This window comes from Lampris incognitus, chromosome 6 (assembly GCF_029633865.1).
Source record: "Lampris incognitus isolate fLamInc1 chromosome 6, fLamInc1.hap2, whole genome shotgun sequence".
NCBI lineage: Eukaryota > Metazoa > Chordata > Actinopteri > Lampriformes > Lampridae > Lampris > Lampris incognitus.
Window position 1 is genome coordinate 38,905,455 of NC_079216.1, and position 16,019 is coordinate 38,921,473.

Genomic DNA, 16,019 nt, shown 5'->3' on the forward strand with positions numbered 1-16,019 from the left:
ACAGTCAAGTTTAACAAGATAAAGCTTTCCCATGGCACGTCTGTCAGTGCTCACCTGTACAAAGGATGAAGTCTAGTAGCTTCCGGAGGATCAGGTGCAGAGCTGAGTTGGCAATGGAGGCAAAGCCAAAAGACACCCCTCGTTCTAGTCCCGCCCCCTGCTGGTGCTCTGACAGGATTGATTGGCTGAGATGGACTGTCAAGGTGAATACTGCCCCGGCAACAATGGGCATCAGCTCTCCTGCTGCATCGTCAGACAACACCTGGAGAGAAACAGTGAGGAAAGAAAACATTTTAATAAGAAAACAATCTATGTGAATAATGAAATGTTTTGAAAATAGAAGCAGACTCCCTTCTTGATGTGTGGCAGTTAACATGCACAAATGGTGATCAACAATACTGTTGGCTATCTGTGCTTACTAGTCAACACTGCCAAGTCAATATCCTTCTTTATTCTTAAAATAGGGGTTCATGGTGAAATACATGAGATTAACTCATGTTTTAATGTATGCACCATTTGTGGGGTTCGACAACTTAAAGAGTAATTTAACCCTAGACCATCTTAGTGAGTTTGCTGATATCTACAGGTTAAAAGTCATCTAAAGGTTAAAAACAAGCCAGGCTGCTCTTGGTACTTTGTGATGTTAGCATAGCAGGATAAGAAAAGCTGCAGCTAATAACATTAATAATGACTCTGTTGGATGTAGATGTGCCAAAGAACCAGCATTGACAGTACTACTGACAGTTGTTAATGCTGGCTCTGTCTGTCTGTCTTTCAATGCTGATAGGTGTGCTGGCATATCTAAATCAAACGGACTCATTATTTGTTTTATTATTTGCAGCTATGTTTATCCAGCTATGCTAACATCATAGAGTATCAAGACCGGCTTGGCTTGCTTTTAACCTGCAGATGTCAGCAAACTCATTTAAATGGTCTAGGATTAAGTTACTCATTAACCACCAAAATTAAATATTGTAAGGCATTGCCCTGGGTGACACCCAGAAACTGTCAATGCGCAACAGTGTATACGTTACTTTGAAGCAAACTCAGCTATACCCATTATACCCAATCAATTACACTTGATTACATTCAGATGGTACCCATAATAACAGTCAATATGTCTCCTGTGGTATATCTACTGAAATACTTTCATCCTTCTGAATCACATACCCCACTCTGTCCCCCCCCCTCCCCTTTCTTAACCTTATTATATAGGTCCACTAGCAGGTCTTTGATGATGAACTGCCTGTCATCGGCGGGTACGATATCAGCGGGGCAGGCAGTGAGCAGTGTCTCCACCAGGCTCCTCCAGGATTGCAGCGCATGCCGCTTGGCACTCAGACTGCGCCGCATGTGGTTCTGTTCCACTACCTGCTGCAAAATTGAGTTCACCTCCTGGGAGAATGCAACAAGGGGGGGGAAAAAAAGATGGAACTGCTGTCACATTTTCATTTTTTTTTTTTTTTTTATAAATTTATTTCTGATTTTTCCCTTTTTTTCTCCCAATTTAGTGGCCAATCGATCCCTATTTTAATTCAAACACCCACCCTCGCACTGTGTGCGTTCGCCAACTGCATCTCTCCGGCCGGCAGTCTCGAAGGAGACCGCCTCGCCACTTTCGTGACAAGGCGACTCCAAGCCGAACCACTGTTTTTCCGACACACACAGAGACGCATTCACGTGACGAACACAAGCCGACTCCGCCCCCCTCCCGAAGACAGCGTTGCCAATGATCGCTGCTTCGTCGAGTCTGGCCATAGTCGGATCTGACGAGACCGGGGCGCGAACCCCAGTCCCCAGTGGGCAACTGCATCGACACAGAGCCGATGCTTAGACCGCTACACCACCGCGGACCGACTACATTTTCATTTTAAACATTTTGTTGATTATCCATCAGCTTTGCTTAAACATATAACTGTCCCTCTGTAGGGGGAAAAAGTTTTGTACTTAAAAGTTTTCCTCCAACTGGCTCAAAAGTATTCCTTGCTTTAATTAGGGTGCATTAGTGAAGACAACGTACAAAATTTGCTTCAATATCCTCTCTTAAAGCTAAATATTTCCCTTACAAAGGATACTTAACTTCTAAGGTCATTGGCCATTAATAACATTCCAGTGATTTCAAGTTGATACCATTGTGCAATTTAAAGATGAATACAGCATGGTTTTGCTTCTGTTACAGCATTGCATTTCTCTTCTAACAGTAGGAGGCAGAGGTGCTGAGTCTTTTCCATTATGACCTACTCACCTCCATCAAAAGCGGCCTCTGCCCAATGGCGGCCATCCCTTGAAGGGCGTTCACTTCAGCAACCAAGACTCGATGGAGCAACTGAGGGAAACGTTATCAAAACATTAGACACAGGATTCTGACTCCCTAAAAGATAATTTTTATTAAGTTGTTAATATGTTAAAGCAGTGCTGTGCAAAACTCAAGCAAAAAAGTACAACGTAGCTTCTGTTCTCCAAGTGCTGCCTGATAAAACTGCTTTTTAAAAGTGCTTTATAAATAACATTGACTGCAGTCTGCAAACTGAACATCTACCTTGACGTTGCAGACAGTGTGTCCTTCCTTGTTGACGTGCTCGCAATTGGAGATCACCTGCTCTATCTGAGTGCGCTCAAAGAAGTCCAGCTGCAGAAGCTCTGGGACATCCTGGCTGAAGTCAATTGCATCCAGCACACTCAGCAGCTTCCTACGTACTGATGAGATTGAACAGATACAAGTTTAAGATAAAACAAAAACCACTGTAGTGTAATCCTATGTAAAAAAAAAATGCAGTAATGGTTTAGTTTAATTAGTTTCAAAAGCACAAGGCCTCAAATGAAAACAAAGATATAATTGAGGTTTAAATGACTTGGTGTTGTCGCCAAGTTTCCACAAACCTTTAGACACTGTGTCAAAATGTAGGAAACCACTGACTGATCTGGTCACTTCTTCCACTCCTGATTCTCTATCAGCTGGGTACAGAAACAGGGAGATGCTTGTTTTCACACATTTACTGTGTAATGTTTATTAGGAAATGTACTCTGCAGAATATCCATGTTTGAGCGCGCTTGTTAATATGCATTTGTGTCATCACGATCCAAGAGATCTGGTTATCGTGTTTAGGAAACAACTACATGCCAATTAAACTCCATTTATCTTAACAGTTTATACTGCTGAATTGCTATCTAGCTGACTAAGGCTTTCAAAGAAAAAAGTCACATACTGTGCTAGGAGCATATATTTCCTTTTTTTTCCCCAGAGTTTGAGAGTTTGTTTATGATGCAGTAAGGTGGAGAGCAACTCATGTGATCAAAATTGTCTACTAGAAGACTTCACTTGTTGACGATAGCATTTTGTCTTTAAAACTTTAGAATTTGATGATAGTGACAACTCTTTTTTTTTCCCCATTTGTCCAGGGGGAGAACCCCTTCACCTCCCAATTTAGGTTTGCATGGTCTGAGCTCAGAGAGAAAACGTTGTCTTTTGTCAATCACTTAAGCACATCATGAAGCATATGGGATTGCGGTCACATCTTGTCACAAATCCCATATTTGTCGATGTCAGTCAAGATGACTGACATGATGTCTTTGGAGAAAAAAAAAACTCTACATAGAGGTTTCTTGCGCAAAAAGTACATAGGATGTTCCTCCCTCCTTGCCATTTCCTCAATGCCTGCTTATTCAAAAGGTGTATTATGGAATATTTCAGCTTTCTGGAAGACTGATATGAAGGAAAATATGAGCAGGGGTGGCCAAATTGTGTGGGAGTAACGGTAAATGACTCAAGCCCCTCCAGATTTTAAGTATCAATCTCAAAGATTCCAGTTGTGTTCTTTTTTGGCGCACACTTCCAAGGAGTCATTTTGGGTTTTTTTTTTTAAATTGTTTCTGATTTTTCCCTTTTTTCTCCCAATTTAGTGGCCAATCGATCCCTATTTTAATTCAAACACCCACCCTCGTACTGCATGCGTTCGCCAACTGCATCTCTCCGGCCGGCAGTCTCGAAGGAGACGCCTCGCCACTTTCATGACAAGGCGACTCCAGGCCGAACCAGTTTTTTCCGACACACACAGAGACGCATTCACGTGACGAACACAAGCCGACTCCGCCCCCCTCCCGAAGACAGCGTTGCCAATGATTGCTGCTTCATCGAGCCCGGCCATAGTCGGATCTGACAAGACCGGGGCGCGAACCCCAGTCCCCAGTGGGCAACTGCATCGACACAAAGCCGATGCTTAGACCGCTACACCACCGCGGACTAACAAGGAGTCATTTTGGAACTGCCAGCTAGTTTATCCACCACAACACCTGAACAAAGCGTTTGTTCCACCTATTCTCTCTGGTGGATCAACCGCTGTCCGGTAACGTAAAACATCTCGCTACCTGTGCAACACTTGGGATGTTTGGCGAGAACATCACCACAGACACAAGTTAGTATTTCTCTATATTGCTGCAAACGCAAGGACTTTTATCAGTGGTCAATAGGCTGAATTGTCATTGTGTCACCTCGTTCAGCGAAAGACACTGACTAAAATATTTGGGTGAGAACTTTTGAGGTTGTTACTTTAAGCATTCAAAAAACAGGAGATGAGCCAGCTGAGTTTTTTTTTTATTGTAGATTGTCACCCTGTACCTCAAAATATTTGGCTTTACGGCTATCAAAATTTTAGACTTTCACTATACGATTATCATGGCCAAAACAATTCACAATAACCATATTATCGCAATATCTATAAAAAAAATTTGAAGAAAAAAAAATATACAATGCTATAAGTCAAATTCTTCTTAACTTTGTTTATTGTGCGTTTTGTCTCTTTTTTAGCAAATGAATTACACTCAAAATATGAGTGTATGGAGGTGAAGCGAAGTCTGTAACCATAACTCTACAAAAGTGTACAAAAAGAAGGATTACAGGCATCCGGGTAGCATGGTGGTCTATTCCGTTGCCTACCAACATGGGGATCAGCAGTTCAAATCCCCATGTTACCTCCGGCTTGGTCGGGTGTCCCTACGGACACTATAGGTTGCTTGCATATGACGCATGAACCATAGGTGGAAGGCAGGAAGTGATTTTCTACATAGGAAGCACTATGACAAACTCTCAAAATGCCGGTTGCTCACATCGATTAAACCGAGAAACGAGGAGTGTTTATCGAGTACCAAAAGCGGTTGTTCGTAAGGGATGGAAATACAAGAAATTGACTGAAAACGCCGGAAAAAATGGCTTGCGAACCGCCATCTGCAGTCGGGAGGAATGGAGTCGGATAACACCCGTGTGTGAGGTGACCACTTCGTCAAAGGTAAAGCAATTTTATGTGGCTATGTTTATGTAGCTTAACTGTTTCCTTACTTTATAACGCTAAAGTTGTTTTTCTTTGCTTTTCCTCCATCTCATCCATTCTGCTTTTCACTTCCTTCCCTCCATTTGAATCTCACGCGTCATCAGAATCACGTGACTGCAAACAAGCTATTGGCCGTGTCTGCGGGTGGGAAGTCAGATGTGGGTATGTGTCCTGGTCGCTGCACTACTGCCTCCTGCGGTTGTTTGGGGCGCCTGTTCGAGGGGGAGGAGGAACTGGAGAGAATAGCGTGATCCTCCCACGCGCTACGTCCCCCTGGTGAAACTCCTCACTGTCTGGTGAAAAGAAGCGGCTGGTGACTCCACATGTATCAGAGGAGCATGTGGTAGTCTGCAGCCCTCTCCGGATTGGCAGAGGGTGTGGAGCAACGACCGGGACAGCTCGGAAGAGTGGGGTAATTGGCCGGATACAATTGGGGAGAAAAAGGGGCAACAAAAGAAAAAGAATAATTGCACTTAACCGAGAGTGAAAAGGCAACAAGATGAACTGGATAAACAAAAGATCCACAAGGCCTAACATCTGTCATCAATACAATGTCAACCGAAATAAAATCACCTGCGGGGAGGAGGGGACAGAGAGTTTGTGTGTGAGACCACAGGCTGATCATTTTTTCCTCTTTCCATTTTTCATGACATGATTTTGCGCGGCAATAGTAGCCACACACTGTGGCAGTAGCTAGCTAGTGTAGCGGTTTGACAAAGTTCAAACCAGCCTGAGTCAATGTCAGACCCCACAAAGAATACATGCATTCAGAATACACATGACCCTGTTTTTTATTTGTTTTTTACAACACGAACGAATCTATAATCAACTGCAAGGCAGGGAAGTAAAACAATTTAAATAAACTCAACCACACCATCGGTCAATTTTCAAAGGTTATATTAGAGCAGAATGGAAAAAAAAAAGTTCCAAATAATTCAGTTCAGTTTATAAAGTACTCCATTTCGCGATTTCCTGGTTATCACTACCAGTTCAATTCAGTTCGGTTCTCCCAAACAAAAATACTCGACTTTGGTATTTCCTAGTTATCCAACAAACAAAACTCAAAACAATGAAGTATTCCCAACCGCAGTTCAATTCAGTTCAGTTAGCTCACAAACAAAAATCCACAAACCCCCAAAGCTTTAGTCAAGAGGGGAAAAAAATCAAAAAGGACAACTGGTCACTCGGCTTTTGCTGACTCACAGTTACTGTGGTGAGTCATTATTAAGCTTTTGTCGAGTCTCCGGAAATATTTAGCTGTCGGATCCTCGGCGGAGTCCTTGAGATGATGACGGGAGATGATTTTTTTCACGGGGCCATACATGTGGATATATAACAAACATGGACTTAACACGGCGCAAAGGCCCGGATAGGCTGACAAAGTGGAGGTCTAACTTCTCCCTGCTCTTTACTCACTGGCATCAGTCGCCGCCATTTGTGTGAATCATCATAAAGGAATGTGAGCGACCAGCCTTTCCGAAAGCAGGTAAATCAGAGCCATATCACTGGTTGACAGGACTGGGGGGTGTGTGGAGGTGAGTGAAAACAGAATGATAGCCAGAAACATATATTTTCTGTTATTTATAACAACACAATTTGAGTAATCACCACACTAGCTAGTTACTGCATCAAGGCAGGTGTGTGTGTGGGGAGGGGAGGCACTGGGGGAAGGAGACAAAACCCAGAACAGAAAGAAAAGGAAATAATTTATGAGGTGCTGGATTATTTACACGATATTATCATATGTATACTGTTAACATGATATCAATATTTCATTTTTTAAATATCACGGTTATCGTCACTACCCGTATATCACGACACCCCTACTTGGCTTGCCCTTGCAGTCATCAACAAATTATGCAGCAATCACAGCAACTGATTTCTAGAGGATGTTCTAAAATGGCAAATGTGCTGCGTATTCACTCCCTTTTCAATATGAATTTGTTTGTCTTACTTGCTTTGATTTGTTGTTTTTATGGTTGACCACTCGGACGAAAAACGGTCAGGGTTAGAATAGAATTACACAAAGGATCTTTAAGATTTAAAACATTCCTCCCGAAAACATTAAGACCTACCATTTACCCCTGCAAGCTTTTGCCAGTGCGTCCGAGCACATGTTCGCCCCCAAATCCAGTACCTGTATACTGAGAGTGTAGCTGATCATCCAGCAGGAGGTTGACGATGCGCTGTGTGTGTGAGCGCTGGCGGTTCAGTGAGGTCACTCGTAGCTCAATGGCTGCTGTCTTCATGAGCCAGGACATCTGGAAAAGGGCAGCGATCTGGTTGCCTAAGAAGGTAAGGGTTAGACAGTTTAGAGTGCAGTTTTACAGATTAGGGCAGTAGTTCTGAAAGTGTGAAGCATGCCCCCCTGGGGGGAGCACAAAAGTACTGCAAAGGGGGGTACAAGCCTGGGAAATAAACTGGAAAAAAAAACAGAAAAGGGGCACAAGCCGGGAAAATAAACTGAGAGGGGAAAACAAAAAGAAAAAAAACAATAGAGCTGAACAGAGATTTAACAGGTGCTTATAATGGAGTGTAACACAGAAAAGTAAACATTTGGGTTATATTTAGTTAGAAGATGGAGAAGTTTTTGACAGGGATGAAAAGAAAAGCAGGTGAGGCTTCACACACTGCTCAGTTAAGTGCCGGTCCACATTCAAAACCCAAGAAAAGGAAATATGACGACGCATATCTTGCTCTCAGGTTCATTATTAATATTGTGGGAGATGAAGAGAGACCCATGTGTCTCTTGTGTCTAAAAACTCTGGCAGCTGACAGCATGAAACCCAACAAATTGAAGAGACACACATTAGCCAACTGATTATTTTCAGTGAAAATTGAGGAATATCACAGACAGCACACTGGCTTTTTAAAAGTCACATCAGTGACAGCCAAAGCCCAAATGGCTTCATACAAAGTCGCTTACAGTGTGGCAAAATGCAAAAAACACACAATAGTAGAGGAGATAATACTCTCCGCTACATTAGATATGGTGTCAATTATGCTTGATGAGGCAGGCACCACAAAATTAAACGATATCCCCCTGTCCAATAACACATTTTCACGACGCACTGATGAAATTTCATGTGACTTGGAAGAACAACTCATCAACAAAATAAAAGACAAACGCTATGCCTTGCAAGTGGATGAGGCCACGGACAGCAATAAGGACTGCTTATGTACAATGTGTGGATTCAGGGTCACTGCATGAAGATTTGTTGTCCTGCATAGAGTTACAGCTGATGAGCTTTTCAAAATAAAATAGACTCTTACCAGGAAAATGCTGGACTTAAATGGGAGGACTATGTGGGAATCCGCACTGATGGGGCAAAAGCTATGGCAGAGAAATAGCATAGGCTACAGGCGCTCATCAAGAGAGTCGCACCAAATGTAGAATGGACGCACTGCATTATACACCGTGAAGCCCTGGCCATCAAGACAGTTGAGTCCTGAACTAAACAAAGTTTTGCCCAGTGTAATTACATCAAAATGAGACCACTGAAAGCTTGACTCTTCACTACACTCTGTGAGGAGATGGGTGCCATTAACGCCATGGATTTGTTTCACAGTGAGGCCAGGTGGCTCTCCCGCGGCAAGGTGCTGTCCAGGGTGCAAGAGCTTAGAGGGAGATTGCTTTTTTTTTTTTTTTTTTTTGGAGGGCATGGACGAGCTTAGTAGCAAGTTGAGTGATCAAATGTTTCTAATGAAATTGGCTCATCTCACTGACATTTTCACCAAAATGAGTCAATTAAATTTGCACATGCAGGGCAAAGACAAGCATCTACCACACTCACTAGGAAGCTGGAGATGTTGGACAGGAGACTTGCCCAAGGGGAAAAAAAAGATGCGTTTGAAAATCTCCTGTATTCATTAAAACCAACGAGCTCACAGAGATTACAGTGATTCCATGCCTCATGAAGCACATCTCTGCCCTGAGAGGATATTTTGAGAAATAGTACTTCCCAAGCAACAGCAGTCAATATGACTGGGTCAGGGTTCCCTTCAGTGCTGCAGTCCCTGCTGATTTCAGCTCCTCTGAGGAGGAACAGTTCATTGACATGACACCCGACTCCACTCTGAGGCATAAGTTTGCATCTCAGACGTTGAATGAACTCTGGCTTGGTGTGGAGAGGGAGTTCCTACTCATAGGCTAGAAGGCATTCTGCTCCCCTTTTCCATGTCCTATTTGTGTGAAATAGGGTTCTTTGATGCTGCCTCACTGAAATCAAAGCACAGATCTAAGCTGAAGATAGACAGTGACTTAAGAGTGGCTTTATCGGCGCTGGAACCCCTCTTTGAAAAGTTGTGCAAGGAAAAACAGGATCACAGCAGCCACTGAAAACTGATGGTTCAACATGCCCTTGCAAAGCAAACACTTTATTTACATGTCAAAAAGCATATCATCAAGTTCATGTTCAGTTAATAAAGGGGAAAGCAGTTCATGTTTTTAGCAATTTTTTCAATGAAAAGTTTATCCAACATCACTACTAATATTTTCCAATATTAATGATTTGCATTGACAGAAAGAGTATCGGTTTGTGATGGGGGGGGGTTCCTAATGTTAAAAGAGGGGGCTGACTAAGTTTGAGAACCACTGGTTTGGGGCAAGAAAAGTGAATGGACATTGCATGTTGCTTGGCAATATTCAGCAGGCCCAGAGGTGTAGTGGGAAACCTGTACTCACTAGGCAGTACAAAAGGTAGATGCTGCAGGTGAGAGAAGAGGAAGTCCTGGCTGGTTCTCAGGTAACGCATGGTGGGACCAGATGTTTCGGCACAGGCACACAGCAGGTAGATCACCTGAGAGAAGCACAAACAATCCAACAATATATTCTCAGTGTAAAAAGAACAGAAAAAAACAAGACAAAAAAACAGCAAAACCAACTCTCATAACGTTGCTCTCAGGGTTCTTTTGTGACCTGGCTGACTATTACACCCCTTGCTCTTGGGGTGCTCTTTGATGGCTGACCACTGCTGGGGAGGGTAACAATGGTCTTGAATTTCCTCCATTTGTACACAATCTGTCTGACTGTGGATTGGTAGAGTCCAAACTCTTTAGAGATGGTTTTGTAACCTTTTCCAGCCTGATGAGCATCAACAACACTTTTTCTGAGGTCTTCAGAAATCTGCTTTGTTCTTGCCATGATATACTTCCGCAAACATGTGTTGTGACGATCAGACTTTGATAGATCCCTGTTCTTTAAATAAAACTGGGCGCCCACTCACACCTGATTGTCACCCCATTGATTGAAAATACCTGACTCTAATTTCACCTTCAAATTAACTGAGGTTCACATACTTTTGCCACTCACAGATATGTAATATTGGATAATTTTTCCTCAATAAATAAATGACCATGTATAATATTTTTGTCTTATTTGTTTAATCGGGTTGTCTTTATCTACGTTTAGGACTTGTGTGAAAATCTGATGATGTTTTAGGTCCTATTTATGCAGAAATATAGAAAATTCTAAAGGGTTCATCAACTTTTAAGTACGACTGTAGCTTTTATTCCATAGGAAGGCTTAACTATTTGCTAAACTGCTCTTTAGCCGAGCATAGGCTATTATATTGGTTTCAGTTTCTTCATAAGCTACATGAGAGAATGGAATATGTTGCATATGTTGCCTTCCAATAAATAAATACATTTCTGGCAGTTAACATCAGCTTTTAGGTGGTGTTATCATTATCGCTTTGCACTTGGGAAGGGGGAAGACAGTACCTGATAGCAGAGCTCAGCCAGGTGTGGGGCCTGGTGTATAAGTACAGGTCCAGACCTCCTCTCACTGCCTTTCTGAAGAAGGCTCAGGATGGCATGCAGGCAGCTCCGAGGACATCCCAGGACACCTGTAACACACAGAGAACCACAGATGATTTATGTTCGAGGCTCATCTAACTGACAGATACATGTTTGTGATGGTACTGGTCACACATGTCTCACATGTGATTAAGGCTGGGCACTTGCTCCTTTAAAGCAGGCAAAGCGTCCTCATCTTAATTATCATATCAGTAGCCATATCAGAAACAATGATCTGACCTGGGTCCTGAAGGTTGGTGGAGGAAACTGGCTTCTTGACTTCGTAACCCAGAAGGTAATGAGCCAGGTTGGGTGTCTTCAACTCCAAGGAGGTTATCAACATGTTCAGGATGTGGATCTGGGTCTCATGTCTGATCCTAGCCACCTTCTTTTGCAAGTCCGAGTCTGGGGACAGGAAGATGGAGATGTCGTATTTTAGTGAGAAGGAATCAGCTGTAAAGATTTCATACCAACGGTAGAATGAAACTATAATGACTTCTGTGGTATAGAAAATGCAGGTTTTAAAATGAATCATGAAAATGGTACATACAGTGCATCCGGAAAGTATTCACACCCCTTCACTTTCCCCACATTTTCTTATGTTACAGCCTTATTCCAAAATGGATTAAATTCCTTTTTTTTCTCATCAATCTACATACAATACCCCATAATGATAAAGCAAAAAAGGTTTTGTAGAAATTTTTGCAAATTTATTAAAAATAAAAAACTGAAATATTGCATGTACATAAGTATTCACACCCTTTACTCAGTACTTGGTTGAGGCACCCTTGGCAGCGATTACAGCCTCAAGTCTTCTTGGGGTATGAAGCTACAAGCTTGGCACACCTATATTTGGGGTATTTCTCCCATTCTTCTCTGCAGATCCTCTCGAGCTCTGTAAGGTTAGATGGGGAGCGTTGCTGCACAGCTATTTTCAGGTCTTTTCAGAGATATTCAATGGGGTTCAAGTCTTGGCTCTGGCTGGGCCACTCAAGGACATTCACAGACTTGTCCCGAAGCCACTCGTTTGTTGTCTGGGCTGTGTGCTTAGAGTTGTTGTCGTGTTGAAAGGTGAACCTTTGCCCCAGTCTGAGGTCCTGAGCGCTCTGGAGCAGGTTTTCATCAAGGATCTCTGTACTTTGCTCCATTCATCTTTCCCTCGATCCTGACTAGTCTCCCAGTTCTGCCGCTGAAAAACATCCCCACAGCATGATGCTGCCACCACCATGCTTCACTGTAGGGATGGTATTAGCAAGGTGATGAGAGGTGCCTGGTTTCCTCCAGACGTGACGTTTGGCATTCAGGCCAAAGAGTTCAATCTTGGTTTCATCAGACCAGAGAATCTTGTTTCTCATGGTCTGAGAGTCCTTTAGGTGCTTTCTGGCAAACTCCAAGCGGGCTGTCATGTGCCTTTTACTGAGCAGAGGCTTCCGTCTGGCCATTCTACCATAAAGGCCTGATTGGTGGAGTGCTGCAGAGATGGTTGTCCTTCTGGAAGGTTCTCCCATCTCCACAGAGGAATGCTGGAGCTCTGTCAGAGTAACCATCGGGTTCTTGGTCACTTCCCTGACCAAGGCCCTTCTCCCCCGATTGCTCAGTTTGGCTGGGTGGCCAGCTCTAGGAAGAGTCCTGGTGGATCTAAACTTCTTCCATTTACGAATGATGGAGACCACTTTGCTCTTCGGGACCTTCAAAACTGTAGAAATTTTTTTGTACCCTTCCCCAGATCTGTGCCTCGATACAATCCTGTCTCAGAGGTCCACAGACAATTCCTATGACTTCATGGCTTGGTTTCTGCTCTGACATGCACTGTCAACAGTGGGACCTTATATAGACAGGTGTGTACCTTTCCAAATTATGTCCAATCGATTGAATTTACTACAGGTGGACTCCAATCAAGATGTAGAAACATCTCAAGGATGATCAGTGGAAACAGGATGAACCTGAGCTCAATTCTGAGTGTCATAGCAAAGGGTGTGAATACTTATGTATATGCAATATTTCAGTTTTTTATTTTTAATACATTTGCAAAAATTTCTAAAGAACCTTTTTCACTTTGTCATTATGGGGTATTGTGTGTAGATTGATGAGAAAAAAAAGGAATTTAATCCATTTTGGAATAAGGCTGTAACATAACAAAATATGGGGAAAGTGAAAGGGTGTGAATACTTTCCGGATGCACTGTAAATGATCAGATGAAAAACTGATTTGAGACAACTCAGAATACGAAGAAAACTTACCATCTCCTTTCTCTATGCCCTCTTCCGATTCTTCGTTGTCCAAACACTCGACAAAACCTGCCATCAGCTTCTCACTCATAGCCTATAGGACAGAGATGTGGACTGAATTTCAGAAAAATATCACGTGAAATTCATCCAGCATCATTCTGCATCATTCATTCATCGAGTATAATTCTTGGTAGATTAACAGCCATGGAACATATTCAGATAATATTGACATCTTTTACCCATTTACTTCTCTTTCTCCTAAACTTACTTCACTCCCTGTCTCACTCCTTTACTTTTACTTAGTGTGAAACATCTTTTAATAGCAATTACTACTTTTACTTAGCATGAAAAAGCTTTTGATAGCAATTAAAATTCAAACTACATACCTGGTCATGAGTGAAATCTCTTACAAGCTTAATCTGAATTTTGGGGTAGCAGGCGATAGAATGTAGGATCTTGGCACTTTGGAAGGCTGCCTCGGGATTGGAGCTGCTATGGTACAGATAACTACCAGGGCCAAAAAGCATAACCAGAGAATCAATAAGGATAGCTCAGGGATGTATTAAAAGGGGAGCACTGGAGCTGTTAATGTGTATTTCAGTTAATTGTTAATGGTTATCACAGTCTTTTGAAAAAAAAAAACAAACCAATATTTATGATGCAACACAAATAGAAAATTCCCCTTTCTATCCATTTTCTCCTTTCTTGGTGTTCCAACAATTCCCACGTCGCATTTCGCAAGCAACTATTAGCCTCACATGCGCACATGGGCTATGCACACAGTGGCTAGTATTTCGCATTCAACTTAGAAAAATTGTATGTTACATCTGATCAGGACAATTGGAATTTTCATTTTTGCCTTTCAGTATGTTTCAAGTGTGAGGAGGAAAGATAAAGATAAGATTGTTTTCTATAACATGCCATTGTCATGCACTGTTCCTGGATGCAGTGCAATGAGGAAGATCAAGAAAGGAGTACAATGGTAAACTTTCATCGGCTTTCACCTTTGCGAGCAACACTGATAATGATAAAACATCAAATGTATGATGGAAACACAACAGCAAATACAGTTAAAAATATGGGGGTATGCAGCTTGCATTTCATCCCAGCTGTTTACGACAGAGGTGTGCAAGCAGATATCTTGGGTGGAAAAGAGAAGATCCTGAAGCCAAATGCTTGTTCCCTAAGCTTTTATCTTCTTCTGTGACAGCAGGGAATTGAATAAAGATGAAAAATAAAAACATTAGCAAATGTAAGCAACAGTCTGCAGTGTTCTCTACCTATTTCAACCAACAACAGCTGTATGTAGCATTGTTATTCACATTTCTGATACAATGCAATCTGTTTCGATGTAGCCCATGAAAGGTAGCAGTAAGGGTTGCAGTTTTCACGTTCACAGACAGTACACCACTGATGTCCCTGGTGAACGCCAATATCGGGCGGTATACTGAAAATACTATCTACCGGGGTATTAAATTGACATCGCGGTATGATTTTCCCATACCGTCACGCCCAATTTTTCATTTAAGCAAACGTGCTCATTCCACTTGTGCATCTCTGCAATGTTTGGATCAGCGAACGTGTAATAGAGTAGCATACCAATGTTCGGGCCCCCTACCAAATGCTTAATTAATGTAGCAAAGTCTGCCATTTATTCACATAATACTGGTTTATCCAGTTTCAAATGTTCAATTGGTACAAAATCAACGGATAAACTATGATAAATTTGAAAGACTATGAACTGCATTTTTTTGGGAGGGGAAAAAAAGTCGAGGTTAACCGACAAATGTAGTCAGGAAACAGAATGACTCTCGCACACGCACACTTATATTTCCGCGCTATGCATCACGTGAGGTGTTGTTAACTTTTGAGAGACAGAATTGAAGTGACAAGGTGGAGAGCTGTAGCAATTTGGTTGCTAAAAAAATGTGAAGGCTCCTGTATGGCAGTATTTTGGTTTTGAGCCAGATGACAAGGGGGGGCCAAAAGATGTTGATGTAGCTACATGTCGACTTTGTCAGAAACAAGTCACCGCAAAGGAGGGGAACACATCAAATCTCCGATCTCACTTACACAATCACCACCCAGCCAAACCAGCGCAGTTGAGGAGTACGCCTGCGTCACCCACACCATCTTCATCTATTCCTGCCGCAACAACGCAACAAATGATTATGGGTGCTTTTTTAAGGTCCACAAAATATGTTTTAAAAAAAGCAGTGCACGATGGTGAGATTGCACAGATGCAGTGACACGCTACTTGGCAAAAGAAATGGTGTCATTCCACACAGTGGAAAAGAAGTCGTTCACTAACCCGGTCAATACACTGGATAAGCAGTACAAACTTCCAGGCAGGAAATATTTTTCACGGACTGCCATCCCAGAGATGTACAGTCATGTACGAATGGAAGTGAAAACATTGATCCAGGGGGCAGAATACTATGCGCTAACAACTGACGCATGGTCAAGTGTCAACATGACCCTGTTTATGTCATTAACTGCGCACATAATTACCCCTGACTGGAAGATGGAGTCGCGGTGTCTCCAGACGGCTTTCCTGCCGGAGAACCACACCGCCGTTAATCTTGCCGACGCGCTCCATGATGCTTTGGAAGACTGGCAACTTGACACCCAAAAGCTGTCATGCATTGCAACAGATAATGCTGCGAATATC

General features: G+C 42.5%; 1 protein-coding gene across 1 annotated transcript in view; it reads right to left on the minus strand.

Moving 5' to 3' along the window:
• Positions 1-16,019, minus strand: part of nup205 (nucleoporin 205) — a 45,492-nt gene that overhangs the window by 10,295 nt on the left and 19,178 nt on the right. The window contains exons 18-28 of the mRNA XM_056281223.1: positions 13,735-13,855; positions 13,361-13,442; positions 11,361-11,525; positions 11,046-11,170; positions 10,009-10,123; positions 7,462-7,611; positions 2,881-2,955; positions 2,540-2,697; positions 2,246-2,326; positions 1,204-1,395; positions 55-262 (exon numbers count right to left, since the gene is read on the minus strand). Coding sequence (XP_056137198.1) covers positions 55-262; positions 1,204-1,395; positions 2,246-2,326; positions 2,540-2,697; positions 2,881-2,955; positions 7,462-7,611; positions 10,009-10,123; positions 11,046-11,170; positions 11,361-11,525; positions 13,361-13,442; positions 13,735-13,855 — 1,472 coding nt within the window. The remainder of the gene's footprint in view (positions 1-54; positions 263-1,203; positions 1,396-2,245; positions 2,327-2,539; positions 2,698-2,880; positions 2,956-7,461; positions 7,612-10,008; positions 10,124-11,045; positions 11,171-11,360; positions 11,526-13,360; positions 13,443-13,734; positions 13,856-16,019) is intronic.